This window comes from Pongo abelii, chromosome 12, assembly GCF_028885655.2.
Source record: "Pongo abelii isolate AG06213 chromosome 12, NHGRI_mPonAbe1-v2.0_pri, whole genome shotgun sequence".
Classification (NCBI taxonomy): Eukaryota; Metazoa; Chordata; class Mammalia; order Primates; family Hominidae; genus Pongo; species Pongo abelii.
In genome coordinates this window covers 23,198,375-23,217,491 of record NC_071997.2, presented here as the reverse complement: position 1 = coordinate 23,217,491, position 19,117 = coordinate 23,198,375, and the positions used below count along the sequence as shown (strand labels likewise).

The window sequence follows — 19,117 nt, the reverse complement described above, 5'->3', positions numbered from 1 at the left end:
TATATGAAAAACTCAATATTGGAAGTATCACAGAAAGACGTTGGCTAAATCCGGGAAACTGAGGCAAAATGTGATGTGCATTGAATTCAAACTCACTTCTGTTTATTCATAGTTACTCCAGATTTAGTTAGGGAATTATCTCCTTAAAAAAGAAGTGTAAAAAATACAAACTCCTTAAAATGAACTGTAGTTTTCCACATTTGCTGATTGTTCTTTCCTGTGACAGATGCTCATTTGTTCTAAGTCTCTATGAATTGCTGTCCTCCAATTTCAAAATGATACTACCAAGCCTGCCTGTTACCTAAGTGGAAGAGGAAGGCCAAATAATACTCTTAATAAGAATAATAGTAAAGGTCTGTGGCCAAGAGTCCTTTCTATGCCACACATGTAAAGAAAGGGCTGCCTTCGGATGTGAGCCCTGTGTGGCTGCCTTGATCCTGTCAGTTCCAAGAGATTCATCCTGTTTCTGACCATGTGTCTGTGGTCATTTGCCCAACATTCTAAGCCAAATCGCAGAGGCTGACCAATGGCAGCCAGTCAGCATACAGTAACCGGACAAGCAGAAGGTTTGAAAGTGGACTTTGTCACCCAGTAGTTGCCTCAGCCTTCAGTGTCCACACACATGGGAAATTATGATCGTGACTATTACCCTGCGCTTTGAACATCAAAGACCCAGGTTTCCATGCTGACTCTGAGACACCTGAGAGATTTGTGATCAGAAAACAAGCACATGACGTGCCCACTACCCTGGCTTGCACACAGAAGCTCTTATTATTATCATTTTTATGTCTACCATCAAAATCCGGAATGGAAGCAAGAAAGATGCTGATGTTGGCAGAGTGGCTGCACAGAGCACCTGCTGTAGGTGAGCCTGACTTCCAACTGCCTGGGGCTCCAAGGAGAGACTGAATGGGGACTGGCAGAACTGCTGGCAGGTGACATTGGTTAAGGGTTTTATACTCTGCCATCAAAATGTCCTTTGGTGATACACCTGGGAATAAAGCCTGTCTACATTTGGAGTGAATCAGATCACTAGATTCCTTGCTTAGCTTCATAATAACACTATTTTCCTGGTCTTGCCATCAGACAAGGTGGATTATTAAGATTTTGAGACCATTCATGATGTTCTCCTCACTTTGAGTGATGAACAATCTGATGATTACTGACTTCAGAGCACAAATACTTAGCCAGTGGTTCACACATTTTGAGTACTCGTTTTTTTTTGTTTTTTTTTGAGATGGAGTCTCACTCTGTCACCCAGGCTGGAGTGCAGTGGCGCAATCACGGCTTAATGCAAGCTCCGCCTCCCAAGTTCACGCCATTATCCTGCCTTAGCCTCCCGAGTAGCTGGGACTACAGGTGCCTGCCACCTCGCCCGGCTAATTTTTTGTATATTTAGTAGAGACGGGGTTTCACCATGTTAGCCAGGATGGTCTCGATCTCCTGATCTTGTGATCCACCTGCCTCAGACTCCCAAAGTGCTGGGATTACAGGCGTGAGCCACCGCGCCCAGCCTCTGAGTACTCTTTAAAGAAAAATGTCATGAGCAACTGGGCACAGTGGCTCATGCCTGTAATCCCAGCACCTTGGGAGGCTGAGATGGGCAGATCACCTGAGGTCAGGAGTTCAAGGCCAGCCTGGCTAACATGGCAAAACCCCATCTCTACTAAAAATACAAAAATTAGCTGGGCGCAGTGGTGTGTGCCTGTAATCCCAGCTTCTCAGGAGGCTGAGGTAGGAGAATCACTTGAACCCGGGAGGCAGAGGTTGCAATGAGCCAAGATCGTGCCACTGCACTCCAGCCTGGGAGACAAAGTGAGACTCCATCTCAAAACAAACAAACAAAAAAAAAACAAAGAAAAATGTCATGAGCCCCCCACACTAGGAACTAGAGTACCTTTTCGATCCGGCTGATCAAAAGCTACCATAAATTCTACACCTTTCCAAACAAATTTGTATTTTTAAAATTTCAACAGAGTCTGCAGAAATTTGTAAAAGTCTATGTGGGAGATAGTTGTGTAGTCTACAGCCAGGGCTCAGCATGCATTGGGATTAGGTAATGCTTAGGTTTTGCCTGGTCTGAAGCCAGGGGTTAGACCTGCTAGGTCTGCACTCCAGCAAGGAAGTCAGATCACTGTTCTTCATTCCTTTGTGCTCCCCAGAGCTTTAACCCCACCTCTCCCCATTTCTGCAGTCTTTCCTGTCCATGAAACAGAAAGCTTCTATTACCTCTGGCCCCTGAGACTTGGCCAAGCTCTCCTGGGGCCTTTCTCCTGGGAGAATTTATCCAATGTGGATGACAATGGCACTGATGTCTCTAACACATGTTGGGGTCCTAACAAGTGACTGATTAGAAGACAAAACAATGAAGTAATGTGGAAAATGGCAGGTTTCCTCCACAGGACAACAGTTGGGCCCCTCCCTGGTCTTTCACTCAGACACTGGCTAACGGAGATGTCTCCGGGCGTTCAGACCCCTTGCTCTGCACTACCCACCACTGCTCCTCCAGCATTGGAGATACTTTGCAATACCAGAGGCTGTTCTTGATGTTGATGTTAAAACCACTAGTACCAATCGTCTGTTTTGGGTTTTTTATTTTGTTTTGAGATGGAGTTTCACTCTTGTTGCCCACGCTGGAGCAGAGTGGCACAATCTTGGTTCACTACAACCTCCACCTCCCAGGTTCAAGCGATTCTCCTGCCTCAGCATTCAGAGTAGCTGGGATTTACAGGCGCCCGCCACCACACCCAGCTAATTTTTGTATTTTTAGTAGAGCCAGGGTTTCACTGTGTTAGCCAGGCTGGTCTCGAACTCCTGAGCTCAAGTGATCCACCTGGCTCAGCCTCCCAAAGTGCTGGGATTACAGGCCCGAGCCACCACACCCGGCCTCAACGATCTGTTAAACATACCACCTCATCAACTGGATGTCTAAAGAACAGCCTTCCCCAATGAAACAGTGAACCCTCCCTTATTTCCATTGCCTCCACCCCCCAACCTTGAAGAGAGGCCTATAGGGATAGGAACTTGTAATATGGGACTTGAATAAGTCAGACTCTCTGCTAAAATGGCCTACACCAGGGGCATCCAATCTCTTTTCCTGGGCTACACTGTAAGAAAAATTGTCTTGGGTCACATATAAAATACACTAACACTAATGATAGCTGATGAGCCAAAAAAAAAAAAAAGCTCATAATATTTTAACAAAGTTTATGAAGGCCCAGCGTGGTGGCTCACACCTGTAATCCCAGCACTTTGGGAGGCCGAGGCAGGTGGATCACTTCAGGTCAGGACTTCCAGACCAGCCTGGCTAACATGGTGAAACCTTGTCTCTAAGAAAAATACAAAAATTAGCAGGGCATGGTGGCGCAGACCTGTAATCCCAGCTACTACGGAAGGATAAGGCAGGAGAATCACTTGAACTTAGGAGGCGGAGGTCACAGTGAACCAGATCATGCCACTGCACTCCAGACTGGACAACAGAGCAAGACTCTGTCACAAAAAAAAAAAAAAAGGAAAAGAAAGTTTACAAATCTGTGTTGGGACTCATGCAAAGCTGTCCTGGGCCTCATGCAGCCCTTAGACCAAGGGTTGGACAAGCTTGGTCTAGACCATCATAGGCCCCCTGGTTACCATTTGAAGTGAGTTCACAAACGGCCTTAGGAGGATGTTCAGGTATTTTTTAATCAGTCTCATCATTCTTTCAAGTCTCTGGAGCATAATTTAAACCCTGGAAACTCTAATTCACTAAATGGCGAACTGAAGTCATTGAAAGGCATCCTGAGTCCTTTTTTCTAAGAAGGATGCATGAGGGGCCTGGGTCAGTGGGTGTAGCAGAAACCTAGCCCGGCTGTGTAACACTGAAAAACGCTGTGTGCTTCAATATTTATTCATTTGATTTTTTTTTCTCTCATTGAAGACATATCAAAAATGTTCTTTTGGAGGAAAGTGGTAACTGTTTAGGCCTGCCAGGGTTATAATCACAAAACACACCCTTCATTTTTGTGTCACTCACATGACTTTTTCAAAAGTCTTCCCTGAGAAATATTCTTTGAAACTTAAAAAGAGAAAAATGTACTCTGTTATATAACAGTTATTCACCTTGTAAAACTAAAGGTCCTAGAACTGGTTTCAATTATTTTCCTATTTAAGAAGATCTGCAACCCCATGAGTTTCTCGGTCCCAGGGGCTGAGGATATTTTTCTTTCCCTTTTTTCCTGCTTCGACTTAAATAGCTAGAAGTGAATTTCACAATGTGGAATGCATTGCTAAAGCTAAAAACTCCTTAGCTTTAAATTAGGAAACATCCCATCCTGGATCTAGGGAGAGAAAGCTTTTCCTCCCCTGGCCAGTGCTCAGGCGCTTTTGGATGTACATGGAAGCAGGGTCCAACCAACGGGCCCCCGCGGGGCAGACCCGATGGCTTTCCGCGGGAAGGGTGACAACGGGGAACCCACAGATGGAAAGCCCGGCCCCATCGCCGATTCGGGCCCGGGGCTTTTACGCGTGTGCGTGCATGGGAGGCCCCTCCGCCTGCGGCGGGCGAGCATCAGAAAGCGCTGGGCCTGGGGCCGCTCCTCACACCCGGCTTTGACCCGGCGTCCCGAGGGCAGCCGTAGCGGGAACCACGCTTCCCCTCCCCGGCCCCACCTCCTCCATCCGAGCGTCCCAGGCGCCTGGCAGCTCACCACTGGATGACGCCGCTGTGTGGGCCCCGGCTACCCCCGCCGCTGGACGGCGAGGCAGGCACCCCCTCCGCCATGGCTCGGCCCCGGACCTGCAGCACCGAGGCAGGCAGCGAGCGGCGGCCGTGGGCGGTGCTGGGTTGCACCGGTCCTGCCACCGCCGCTCCTCGGTGTTTACTTTAGAAAGGGGCGGGGGGCGCGGGGCCGGAGCCCACTCCTCCAGACCCGAGCCCGGGGGCGCGGAAGGCGCGCGGCGAGTACGGGAGGCCACAGCTCCCCAACCCCCGCGCCCCGCCGAGGATGTGCGGACCCCGCCCTGCATCCTGCGGTGTAGGCTGGAGCCGCCTCCCGCTGGCACCCAGCGCCCTTCCCACCTGCTTACCAATCAAACAGGGACGCGAACAAGCAGCACCAACTTACACCTTTTCCAATCTGGTCGCGGTGTTGAATCCGTGGGGGTCCTTGACTTGCTTGGGCGTTGGAGTTATTCAGGCAGTTTTCAAAAATATTGATACCACGGCTGCCGCTCCCCCTCCCAGCCCCGCCCCGCCCCGCCCCAAGAGGTTCTGATGAATTGGTCTGGGCGAGGGCAGCCTGGGCCAACCGGCTTTTTCAGGGCCCTGGGGTCATGCTAATGTGCCCGCCGTTGCTGAAAACCGCTGGACTTAGGAGTTTTGAAAAATCTCGGAGCTCAGAATTTCTGGCAGGCAGGCGCATCTGGACTTCTAGGAGGCTGGTCCCAGGTGACTCCAGTGTGCTGCTCCAGGTGAGCAGTGCCACCTCAACGTGAGTCCCCATATCTGTAGCCAGGCCCTGCCAGTCCTTGCCCTCAAGAGCCATTTATGTCAGTGTCATTGCTGTGTGACATGGAGCTGCTGGCCATCTCCAAATTCATTTCCTTTGTGGGGAACTGTGTGGTTGTTGTGAGTATTAAGCGACATTTACTTGGAAGGCTGTGGCATAGTCAGAGTTCAGTCATGCAGCCGTTACTGTGGCTGCTAACTGCTTCAGAGTCTCCGGGTAAGGATTTCTCAATCTAGATCAAAAACACATTTGCCGACTTAACAACAACAAAAACCAAACCGCCCAGTTTAAAAATGGGCAAAGGACTTGAATAGACATTTATCCAAGATAGCATTCCATTGTATAGATATACCATAATTTGTTATTCATTAGTCTTCTGTTGATGGTCATTTGGGTTGTGTCCAGTTTTGAGCTATTATGAATGAAGCTGCTATCTATGAACATTGCTGTTTTCCCCTGATACTGTTTTAAAAATCCATTTTCTATTCTCTTGCTTTTTTCTCCCTTGTTTATTTTCATTCTTTCTTCTTCTTTTTTCTTTTTTTTTTGAGACAGAGTCTTGCTCTGTCACCCAGGCTGGAGTGCAGTGGCACAATCTCAGCTCACTGCAAGCTCCAACTCCCGGGTTCATGCCATTCCCCTGCCTCAGCCTCCCAAGTAGCTGGGACTACAGGCGCCCCGCCACCACGCCCGGCTAATTTTTTGTATTTTTAGTAGAGATGGGGTTTCACCATGTTAGCCAGGATGGTCTCGATCTCCTGCCCTTGTGATCCGCCCACCTCGGCCTCCCAAAGTGCTGGGATTACAGGCATGAGCCACCATGCCCAGCCCCCTTGTTTATTTTCTTAAAATCCTGATGACTCTACCATAGACACCAAGTGACCTGGAGCTGAGGCCCATTCCCTGGTAGAATAATCATACAGATGAGAGCCTCTGTGTTCAAACCTACCACACAAACCAAGAAAACATCAATAATTGATATGACCTTGTTGTATTTATCAAGAGTTGTGATGAACTTGGTAGTTAAAATGTGAAGGCAGTACCTTGGTAGTAACTACCACAACATTCTTTCTAAGCAATGTTACAGAAACAATTTCCCCTATACACACACACAGATGTCTCACTCACCCATTTATGAACCCATGGTGTTATAAATAAAAGAGGTGAGCCGGGCGTGGTGGCTCATGCCTGTAACCCCAGCACTTTTGGAGGCCAAGGTGAGCAGATCACTTGAGGTCAGGAGTTCGAGACCAGCCTGACCAAACATGGCGAAACCCCATCACTACTAAAAATACAAAAATTAGCTGAGTGTGATGGTGCGCACCTGTAATCCCAGCTACTTAGGAGGCTGAGGCAGGGAGAATCGCTTGAACCCAGGAGGTGGAGGTTGTAGTGAGACGAAATCATGCCATTGCACTCCAGCCTGGGCAACAGAGTGAGACTCTGTCTCACAAAAAAAAAAAATAAATAAATATAAAAAATAAAAGGGGTAAAAGATGAAAGTTACATTTCTTTCTTCTTCCTCCATTTGCAACAAACTAGGAGTCAAAGACATTAAGAAACTAGTAACAAGGAGAAATTTGGCCCGGAATCAGTCCTCATTCCATATGCCACTTCAGTCTTCCTCTCCATCCCCCCAGCTCCAGCCCAGTCGGTGCTCTACGGATTGCGAATGCTCCATAAGTTCTGAAGACTGACCGCCTCTGTGATGTGGCCGCCATCCATCCTTCAGTCACTCACATCCAAGGTGACTTTTCTTGTCATCCAACATCCATGTTTAAAGACCTTTCCTCATTACCAGGACTTCTGATCCACTTAGGAAGGCCTCTAGAGGGATATATAGTTAAATATGGTAGATGGAATTATGTATTTACCGCCATTCCCTCCAAAAGCTTCACTCAAATAACAGATATGAGACTTAAAAGAAAGAAAGAAAGGACACAGAGCAAGATAGAAAATGACAGCAATGACATTTGGGAGCCTAGAAATCATGAGTTTGTGCTAATGGATTTAGCACCCTTGAGAAAGCCAAAATCTAAACTGGCAGAGGAAGAAATTCAGAAGTAGGCTGGTTTGTACAGCAGAAAGTCAGAAAGACTCAAGAACTAGAGGTACTAGGTGACTTTAAAAGTAGGGGTCCAAGTGAGACTAAAAATAAGTATATTGGTTAAAAGTCACTCTCAGAATCCATTACACCTGAATTTCCCCTCTGTGGTTAAGCAACCAGGCAACTGCCCCAGGCCACACTGGGAAGAAGACCCCAGGTTCACTCTCTGGAGAGGCAGGGCCAGAGGGATTCCAGCCCCGCAGGAACAGTGGGAAATGGGTGTTCCCATACTGAAAACAGGGGATTAAGTGTGACACTTGAGAGAGTGACAGCTCTCATCCCTTCTTCAATCTGACTCCAAGAACACAGGCAGCCAGGCTAATATCTCCCAAGAGGAGACAGGGAACTTCCTCCCTTGTAGAAATAACCTGACTTTCAGCCTGCAGAGCTTTGAGAAAGTGGACTACTGTTGCTTAAGCCCCCCCGAGTCGTGGTACCTTGTTATATAGCAGCCGTGAAAGACTGACAAAACCATCTTCCTTAAGAAGAACAGGAGGCCAGGTGCGGTGGCTCATGCCTGTAATCTCAGCACTTTGGGGGGCTGAGGTGGGCGGATCACGAGGTCAGGAGATCGAGACCATCCTGGCTAACATGGTGAAGCCTCGTCTCTACTGAAAATATAAAAAATTAGTCGGGCGTGGTGGCAGGCGCTTGTAGTCCCAGCTACTTGGGAGGCTGAGGCAGGAGAATGGCATGAACCCGGGAGGCGGAGCTTGCAGTGAGCCGAGATCACGCTACTGCACTCCAGCCTGGGTGACAGAGTGAGACACTGTCTCAAAAAAAAAAAAAAAAAAAAGAAAAGAAAAAGAAAAAAGAAGAACAGGAATAGGTCTGGACCTGGTGGCTCATGCCTGTAATCCCAGCACTTTGGAAGACCAAGGCGAGAAGATCACTTGAGGTCAGGAGTTGGAGACTGGCCTGGCCAACAAGGTGAAACCCTGTCTCCACTAAAAATACAAAAAAATTATCTGAGCGTGGTGGTGTATAATTGTCATCCAGCTACTTGAGAGGCTGAGGCAGTAGAATCGCTTGAACGCGGGAGGCAGAGGTTGCAGTGAGCCTAGATCGCACCACTGCACTCCAGCCTGGGTGACACAGCCAGATTCTGTCTCAAAAAAAAAAAAAAAAAAAAAAAAAAAAGAGAAATAACCTGCCTGAGAGAAAACACCTACCATTTACATTTGGGGATTTCCCAGTGAAACAGCCCAGCCAGAGAACTGTAAGTGAAGTGCACCAACCAATAAGCCTCACCTACCCTCACAGAATTTCCACTCTTAATGACAAATGGATAGCCAAGGATCACCAGACATTTGAGAAATGCTTCTAACATGAACCACAAAGATTAAAGTAAAAGGAAGCTGGTGAGGGGGAGAGAAATAGGCAAAGAGCAAAAACAAACAAACAAAAAAACCAATAGAATTAACATCCTTAAAGAGCTAAGGATAGATATTGCACCCATGAGACAAGAACAAGAGGTTATAGACAAAATTTTTGACAAGAGGGCTCTTAGGAATTAAAAATGTGAGAGCAGATATGTAGAAGTCAATAAAAGGATTAGAAAATAACATCAGGAAATATCACAAACATAGAACAATAACCGAGAAAAAAGGATGAAACAAGATTTTTAAAATATTAGCAAATGACCAGGTGTGGTCGCTAATGCCCATAATTCCAGCACTTTGGGAGGCCAAGGTGGGCAGATTGCTTGAGCTCAGGTGTTCAAGACCAGCCTGGGCAACATGGCAAAACCCCATCTCTACTAAAAATACAAAAATTAGCCTGCTGTGGTGGCGCATGCCCATCTTCCCAGCTACTCAGGAGGCTGAGGCCAGAGGATCACTTAAGCTCAGGAGGCAGAAGTTGCAGTGAGACGAGATTGCATCACTGCACTCCAGCCTGGTGACAGAGTGACCCTGTCTCAAAAAAATAAAAAAATAATAAACAAACAGCCAATAAGTTCAGATAGTCCAATATCTGGAAGGGACTTCAAGAATGAATAAACGGAGAAAAGTGGGGAAAAGAAATGAAGCAAACCATCATAAGAGACAACTTCTGGAATGGAAGGATGTGAGTTTGTAGATGGAGAGGGTTCACCAAGCACCCAGAGCTAGGGAGGAATGACAATTCAGGGGTCACAGGAAATCTCAGAACACCAAGGACACAGAAAATCTCAACAGCTTCCAATAAGTTAAAGAAAGAAAAAAAAAAAAAAAGACACAGTCAAAGCCTTGGGGAAAGACTGGGAATCAGAGTGGGTCAGACTCCTTGTCAGTGACCACCAGAAGACAAGGATTATACATCTTCAAATTCTAGGGGAAATGGCTTCAAACTAAAATTCTACATCTAAGCAACCACCATCAGTCTAGGGTGAGGGTAGAATAAAATCTCAAAAAACTTTACCTTCCTGTCCCCATTTTTCTTTTAAGGACAGATATACTCCACTACATGAGGGAATGCTTGAAGCAGAGGCAGGCCCAGGGTCCAGGCATGGGAAGGCATTGCCCATGCTGGAGGCTAGGGCTGTCCTGCAGTGACAGTGACCTGCAGGCCTGGAGTGCTATTGAATTGAAACCGACCCAATAGTCCCATAGACAGATTTTTTGTTTGTTTGTTTTGTTTCGGATAAACATAGGAATTGACCCTTCTGATGCTAAAGCTTGAAATTTGTATTTGTTTTATCTAAGTTCCTTCCCTGGGAAAAGACCCTCAGATCTCTCAAAAAACAGTATCAAAGAACTGCAACTCACCAGATCATTGCATCAGCCAATGAGATGCCAGACCCCTCATTCATCACAATTGTTTCCTTACCCTTCCCTAGTTCCTGTTTTCCTACACATTGTTACTTTTCTTCCCTGCTATGTAAACCCCTAATTTTAGTCCATCAGGGAGGTGGATTTGAGACTGATCTCCCATCTCCTAGGCTGCAGCACCCAGTTAAAGCCTTCTTCCTTGGAAATAATCACTCAGTGATTGGTGTTCTGTTCGGTGAGCAGCAGGACCTAGATGGAACCCCTGGTATTTCCATAGCAGAATCAGTCTGAAACAAGAGGACAGAGGGTTACAGGAGGGGTGGCCCCAAGGGAGAAAAAAAAATTGATAAATTACCTCCTATGTTTGAATGTATGGAGAAGCAATTTACATTTTAGGAGAGTTATAAGAATGAAAATAAATTAGCAATTGGCACATAAAAATCTAAAAAGAAAAATTATCTTAGGAAAGCAAAAAAGAAAAAAAGTGTGGTATGAGAAAGAAAATGTAGTTAATTATATAGTATACCACATGGCTAAGCTTTGAATAGTATTTCCACAGTCATAGTAATATAAATACTGGTAACAATCGACCAAAGTATTTTTTATTTTATTTATATTGGGAGGGAAATTGTAGTGTATGAGAGCCAATTATTCTCTTCTGCAGAAGGAAGACAAAGGGTAGTATTAAAGTAGAAAAATAAAGAAATAGCAGCATAAGCAAGTTATTTAAAAATAGGAAGGCAAAAATCAAAATAAACAGCTGAACTAATTGAAATTGGTGTTGCCTGTAGTGGGAATGGGGAGTAGAAAACTGGCACAGGAGCTGCTGCTCTTGTTACAAGCTTGTAAAATAATTTCACTTATTAATGTATCTGTCACTCTAAGAATTAGGATTTTCTAAAGAAAAGAAAAAAATAGGCTTGAGAGTATTTTTTTTTTTTTTTTTTTTGAGACAGAGCCTTGCTCTGTCGCCTAGGCTGGAGTGCAATGGCGTGAGAGCAACAGCTCACTGCAGCTCTACCTCCTGGGTTCAAGTGATTCATGTGCCTCAGCCTCCTGAGTAGCTGGGACTATAGATGCACACCACCAGGCCCAGCTAATTTTTGTATTTTTGGTAGAGACATAGTTTCAAGATGTTGGCCAGGCTGGTCTCGAACTCCTGGCCTCAAGCGATCCGCCTGCCTCAGCCTCCCAAAGCGCTGGGATTATAGGCGTGAGCTGCCATGCCCAGTGGCTTGTGGACATCTTTTGGTGTCTGGAGACATGAGCACATTGAATAATGTGGGATCTTAAGCATATCCAAACCCCTGTCCTGCTGGATGCAGCCACCCACAAGTCCCCAGAGTAGTCTAAGCCTCCTCAAGGACTCCAGTCTGCGTCTGGTTCCTCCTTCCAAGTTGTTGTAGAGTCATTAACCAGAAAGACTGATTTCTCTTTGGTGGTTTATCCCCAGTAGCCAGAACACAGTATAGATGCAGTGCTATCTTTTTTAGCATGTGAAAGAAATGCATAGGTTGCCAGGCTAATTAACTAAATGTTATATTTAACTGGGAAGATAACATAGCCCTAGTATTTGGATTTATCAAAACAAATTCCAGATGGCACACAAGCCCCAGAGAGAGGGGCCATCTGGTAAGAAAAAGCACGGCTCATTTTTTATAAAGGTGAAAGGTAGTAAATGTCAACACTTTCTTTTTTTTTTGAGGTGGAGTCTTGCTCTGTCACCCAGGCTGGAGTGCAGTGGCATGATCTTGGCTCACTGCGACCTCTGCCTCCTGAGTTCAAGTGATTTTCCTGCCTCAGCCTCCTGAGTAGCTGGGATTATAGGCACCTGTCAGCACACCTGACTAATTTTTGTATTTTTAGTAGAGATGGGGTTTCACCATGTTGGCCAGGCTGGTCTTGAACTCCTGACCTCAGGTGATCCACCCACCTTGGCCTTTCAAAGTGCTGGGATTACAGGCGTGAGCCACCACGCTCGACCGTAAATGCCAAAACTTTCTATGCTGAAAATATATCTAGCTGTTGCTCTCCTGGAGGAGCAATCCTCAGCCTCATATCTTTGCTAATTCAAATACCTGCAACATTATGCTCTTTCAAATAACTGAGTGATTAAGTATGGTGAGTATAAGTGATTAACACTTGGTGAGTATTGTAAGGTTTCAGCATATACCTGTTAAATATATTTTGTACAGTGACAGCTGCAGGCATTAATAACACCATTTAACAGACTCTACAATTACACAAATTCTTTGAGTATATAAACCAATAAAAACTGAAAATATTTTTTTCCAAAATGATTTAAGATGTTGCTGCCATTTTTTTATTTAGCTCAGCAGTGGTATTTTTGGTGTGTTTTCTGTTTGACAGGATGTTTCTTGCACATACTTTCTTCTCTCCGTATTCCCACTGTTCCTCTGAAACTAATCATTCCCTGCCTGTATTTATTCACCAGTTTCCCACTCCCCTCCACCTGGCCCCACTTGCACACAACTGCCAGCTTAATCTTCTTTAAACATTGCACTGTTTATATAACTTCCCAGCTCAAAAAACAGTCAATACCTCTCTGATGTCCAGAAGATAATGTGCAGGCTTCTGCTCACAGACACCCCAACCTCATCACCCAACTCCCTCAGTGTGAGTCCCCCACACCCCAGGGCTGCAGCCAGGCTATCATCCCAAGAACTGGAGCTCTGTGCCCAACCTCAGTGCTTTGGCTGGGACCAGATCCTCTCTCTGCTGGGCCCTAACAGCCTTCTCCTTAAGGAGTCTGGGCCCTGCTCCGTCTATCTTGAGCCGAATCCAAGATGATTCAGCATGAAGATGGGAACTGTGCCCACAGAGAGGCTTCTTGCTCGAGCCCACCTCCAGGTCTGTTTCCAGGGGGGAGGTCATTAGCCCAGATTTTATGTGATGGGAACAGTTGGCTATCCTTGGTGGTAAGCACAATAATAATGTCCCCTTACCCTACAATGTCTACAGCCTAATACCCAGAACCTGTGAATTTGTTACATTACATGGCAAAAGAGACTTTGTGATTAAGTTAAGGATCTTGAGATGGGGAGATGATACTGGATTAGCCCAGTAGACCCAATGTGAACATAAGGGTCCTTATCAGAGCGAGGCAGGAGGGTCAGACTCAGAGAAGGCGATGTGAGGACAGAAGCAGAGGTCAGAGAGAAAGGGAGATTTTGAAGATGCTAAGGGCTGGCTTTGAAGATGGAGGAGGGGGCTATAAGCAGAAGAATGCAGGCAGCCTCTGGAAACTGCAAGAAATGGATTCTCCCCTGCCCTCCAAAGGAGCCAGCCCTGCCAACACCTAACTTTAGCCTGACTCATAAGACTAACTGATATGTCTGACGTCCAGAACTGTAAGACAAGAAATTTGTGTTGTTTTAAGCCACGAAATTTGTAGTAATTTGTTCCAGCATCACTAGGAAAATACTACACTCCCTTTGCAGACTCTCCTGGTTCCAGTCCTAGTAATCCTGGCCTGCACTCTGATGTATCTATTACCAGGCTTTCAAGCTGAGACCGATAAAGGCTAAAACCTGCGCAGTCCAATACATTCACCACCAGTCACATGCAACTATTTATAATTAAACTTAAACCAGCCATAATGGCTCACACCCGTAATCCCAGCACTTTGGAAGGCCGAGGTGGGAGGATTGCTTAAGCCCAGGAATTTGAGACCAGCCTGGACAACACAGTGAGACCGAGTCTCCACAAATAAAAAAAATAATAGGGTGTGGTGGTGTGTACCTGTGGTCCCGGCTACTCAGGAGGCTGAAGTGGGAGCATTGTTTGAGCCTGGAAGGTCGAGGCTGCAATGAGCCATGATCTTGCCACTGCACTCCAGCCTGGGTGATAGAGCAAGACTCCATCTCAAAATAATTTAATTAACTAACTAATTGGTGTAGTTAAATTAAAATAAAACATTCAGTTCCTCTGTTATGCTAGCCATATTTTCGGTGTTTAATAGCCACATGTGGGTAGTTGTTACCAAACTGGATAGTGAAGGCAGAATAATTCCATAACCACCAAGAAAGCGAAGGAAGAACCATCGGAGGTTACAAAAATAGTCTAAGCAGGATAAAAATTAGAGGTAGGATAAAGTGTCTATTCTCAGGCAGTATCACTGACATTTATGAATTTACCAATTTGAAAGCTAAATGCTTAAACCCCCCATCTGGAATCAGAATGATTGTGCTGACAGAAGTTCACTGTTCTGTCTCAGTTGTTACAGAGGTGTTTATATTAACTGTAGTCTCTGGGTAATACAGATATTCATTAGTTAGCCTAATTATCACATTCCTCTGGAACCATTTTCACAATCTGCTATAGAGAAAGTATGAATATTAAAACATTTTTTAAAAGTGGAGACTATATAAAGAGAAGGCTATTTCTTCATACTTGGGCACAGACAGTAACAATACCATTAGTTTTTAATATTTCTGAAGAAGAGGAAAGACTCCTAAAGATACCTCAAAATGCTATGAAAACTGACTGGCACATAGTAGGTGCTCGAAAAACACTTACTGAAAGACTGAATTGCTTTAGAGGAATCAACAGTACTTTATTTGTGTTAGCAATGTAATTTGCAATAACTTTCCTAAAGAATAAGTGTTGGAGAATATCAAGCAAACATCACTATATATAAGATAATCTCATGGTAAACCCTGATAATAGGCAGTTAGAAAACTGGTACATCTTCCCTGAAACTTTGGTTTACATGATTAACATGCAAATTCCACTGTTAACAGACAGAAGCCACAAAAAGCTAAACCTGCTTTCATTTTTCAGATTAGCATAAGATTAGGTATATATTATATAAGCAAATCTGTGATAAAATTATCTTAACACCCTTGATAAAAGATGCTCAATGAAGAATTCTTTTCCTCAGCCTAATACTCCTACTACCCAATTTCTTTATCACAGGAGTTGAAAACTTCTTGTTCACAATAATCTATTTATTTTGCCAATACTTCTAATGTCTATTTAAAGTATTATAGTGATGAACAAAATATGACAAATTGAAGACAGAATTGCAAAGATAAGTTGCATATTCTTTTTCAGTTAGCAACTATTTGGGTGTTTTCTTCTAGAAAAAAAAATGCTTATGATTGGATACCTGGGTTGGAAAGTTGTGTTTTTGTTTGTTTTCTTAGAGAAACATCCTAGCCAAGAAGGCCATAGGAGACACAGAACACTGGATGAGCAGATAGACATTAATTGTTCTTAAAAATGCAAAATATAAAAGCAACATAAAAGGCGAAGCTCTAAGGTACATAAAGCAAAGTTACCAAGCCTTTAGAAATGTCTATTTTTTATTTTCTAATCTGCATTTATCTCAAGGATCAACATATTAGAAGTTTCAACAAAGAAATACATTGCTGTCTGGTACAGCGTTAGCGCTGCTAACAGCCTCACTTTTCCCAGAGTTCCGCCTCTTTGGACAGTTTCCTGCAGCATCTTGTTGTGCCTTTCTAGAAGTGTATCATGTTCAGATTGCAATGTTTGAAGTTCAGATACATTAACCTGTAAGTTATTTTGGCTATTTTGTAATTTCATTTTTAGCTGGTCAATCAGCATTTCCAGATGTTCCCTAAAACAGAAATACAGTTTTAAAATTTTTTGAAAAAGGTGAATTTGATTTTGTGGTTTTAAATATAGTTTAACCGTTTAACCTTTCAATGCCATACACTTGGATGATTCTAAAGGAAATATAATAGTCTGAAGAATTCAAGACTAGGATTAAATATAATACAAAAGATACTATAGCCAGATTTAAAATCTTAGGCACTACAGATTTACAAAAAATTTCTCCAAAATTTAGAATTTCATATTGAAAAAGGGGCATCAAAATAGCCTATTTTATGTTACAGGACTATGTCAGTTAAAGAAAAAACCTCACACTACTTTTTTTTTTGAGACGGAGTCTGGCTCTGTTGCCCAGGCTGGAGTGCAGTGGCGCAATCTCGGCTCACTGCAACTTCCGCCTCCCAGGTTCAAGTGATCCTCCTGCCTCATCCTCCTGAGTAGCTAGGACTACAGTCGCCCACCACCACACTCAGCTAATTTTTTATTTTTAGTAGAGACAGCATTTCACCATGTTGGTCAGGTTGGTCTTGAACTCCTGACCTCAGGTGATCCGCCAGCCTTGGATTCCCAAAGTGCTGGGATTACAGGTGTGAACTGCCATGCCTGGCGCACTCACACAGTTCTTAAATTGTTGTTATAAGAATGGTATGTCAGACCAAGTTACAGTGAAAGATAATCCCTGAAGAAAAGCAGGTCTTTTTAGACTTGGAAAAAACACTAGGTGGAAATAGTTAAAATCCTGATTCTGCCACAATGAGTACAATACACTATTAGTTTCTCTTTTTTAAAAATGTATATTATAAGAAAGTAGAAGGAACACAAAACATTTACATTCATATAATGTGAACTCAAAATTTAGGCATGGTCAAAAATGGCTCTTGAAAATGGTGACATTTATATTTATGAAATGTATCAGTATCTAATTTCCCCTTTATTTAATGAGCTACTGGAAAGAAAATACCATGTCTCAATCTACAGTCTCTATATTTAATAGATTCCTAAATGAAAGTAATAGAAACATAAACATACAAAAATTTCAGAATAATTAGTCTTGTTTAGAACAGTAAGAGCCAGATGTAAAACTGCTTTGAATACTGAACCGCTCAACACAGATGCCATGGAATGCCCTATCTCTCTCTCACTCCCAGTACAAACAGGATCTGTATGCTAGTTTTAAAGCAGCATAAACAATATACCATTCAAATAGAACTGAAATGGTCATAAATAAGAAAAGTTTAATTCTAGACCAAAATTCAGTAATAAATTTAAAATTTTTGAAATAAGTGAAATATTTTAAAGCAACTTCTGTTTAACCTAAATTAATGGCAAATAAGTACACTTAGCATTTTAATTTTTACTTCTAAATTTTCAAAACTGGAAAAACAAATCATAATGTAATTTTAATGCTTGTATTTTCTACCATGACAAGATCTTATTAAGACAAGATTGAACTGTGAGCCTATTATCTCATATCCTGGCTTCACTGTGCACTTTAACATCTAATTTTAGAGTTTGCAACAGTGTCCTTTGTAATGAAGTTTCCCTGTTACTGTTTGCAGACACAGTGAAGCCAAGAAATTCTGTTCTCTTTGGTAACAATATACATAATTTCACAGTTAAAAATCATAATAGGATTTTAGGCTGGGTGCTGTGGCTCACGTCTGTAATCCCAGCACTCTGAGAGGCTGAGGCGGGTGGATCATCTGAGGTCAGGAGTTTGAGACCAGCCTGGCCAACATGGTGAAACCCCGTCTCTAATAAAAATACAAAAATTAGCTGGGCATGATGGTGTACGCCTGTAATCCTAGCTACTCAGGAGGCTGAAGCAGGAGAATCACTTGAACCCAGGAAGCGGAGGTGGCAGTGAGCTGAGATTGCACCACTGCACTCCCGCTTGGGCAACGAGAGTGAAACTCTGTCTCAAAAAAAAAAAAAAAAAAATCATAATAGGATTTTCAATCTACTTGGTGAAGAACCTGCATTGTGGGAGGAAAACTCTGCATATTTAATTTAGACTTTACCTTTCTTGTTTAGCGCCCTCAGTTTCAGCCTGAGACACAGATTTATTTTTCTGTTGTTTTAGAACGTTATGAACTTGGACTTTGTAGCTCTCGAATTCAGAGGTTATAGTAGCTTGTTCTGCCTGTAACATTTAAAAGAGAGAAACGTTTTCTATTGTAACAGGGTCCTTCTATTTTCTTTCAGAGATTAACAAATTGAGATAAAAACCTGTTTTTGAAAATGAGAAAGATAGCTGACATTCTTTTTGGTTTCTTGATTAACCTTGCTAAAAAGCATACTTCTGTTGGCTTTACACTTAAAAAATTTTAACTGATACATAATTGTACATATTTATGGGGTGCATGTGATATTTTGATGGATGCATACAATGTGTAATAAGCAAATCAGGGTAATTAGGATATCCATTGCCTCCAACATTTATCAGGTCTTCATGTTGGGAGGCCTTACACTTTTTAAAGGCCTCTCAATAATACATATTTTCTGATAAGAGATCCATTTCTACCATGTCTTCTACCCTGGTAGATTAATTTACTAACCATACATTTTATAGTGACACTATGTACTTTTGGAACTTTATAAACATTTTCTCTTATGATATCTCCTCTTTTTATAAATTTGAGAAAAATTAACTCAAAGAAATTAAGTTATTTGAACTTCAGTTTTCAAAACAGGGTGGTTAAGTGTTAAGTTCTAGGTCATCCACTTTCTTGAAGTGATCTGTAAACTCCCACAACAGCGTTGCCATGATTGCTTAAATAAGAGCTGCATCTAACACAACCACTGCACTGTGTCTGTTTTGGATGATGACAAGAAAGTAGGCCCCCCACAGCCATGCTATTAAAATGTTATTTATAATCATTTAGCCCTAAGAACTGTAACACTTTTCTAATAAAAAAAGCTTTATAAATAAGTGACACATAAATTGCAAAACAAGGTTGAAATGGAAAAAACATCATGTTTTTCCTTTTGGCAAAAAAAGTGATCCAAGTTACGATTAGGGTTGGCATGGGATTGCGGTTAGACCCAGATTAACTGAACAGGTCTTAATCTAATAAGTGCTCTTAACAGCAAAATAGTAAAAAGGGAGAGCACAGCCCTGGAGTAAACCAATGACTAGCTGATAATAAAATCCCAGTGGCTTGCTGTGGCTG

General features: G+C 43.2%; 1 protein-coding gene across 11 annotated transcripts in view; it reads right to left on the bottom strand.

Moving 5' to 3' along the window:
- Positions 1–19,117, bottom strand: part of LOC112128528 (regulatory factor X8) — a 103,064-nt gene that overhangs the window by 71,238 nt on the left and 12,709 nt on the right. For 5 of the 11 annotated variants that reach the window (XM_063713299.1, XM_063713302.1, XM_063713303.1 and 2 more), the window contains exon 1: positions 5,065–5,659. Coding sequence is in view for 2 of the 11 variants with exons in the window: in XM_054547004.2 (XP_054402979.1) it covers positions 17,966–18,087 (122 nt within the window). In the remaining 9 variants the exon portion in view is untranslated. The other 6 variants (XM_063713300.1, XM_054547021.2, XM_054547004.2 and 3 more) reach the window with 5 other exon arrangements.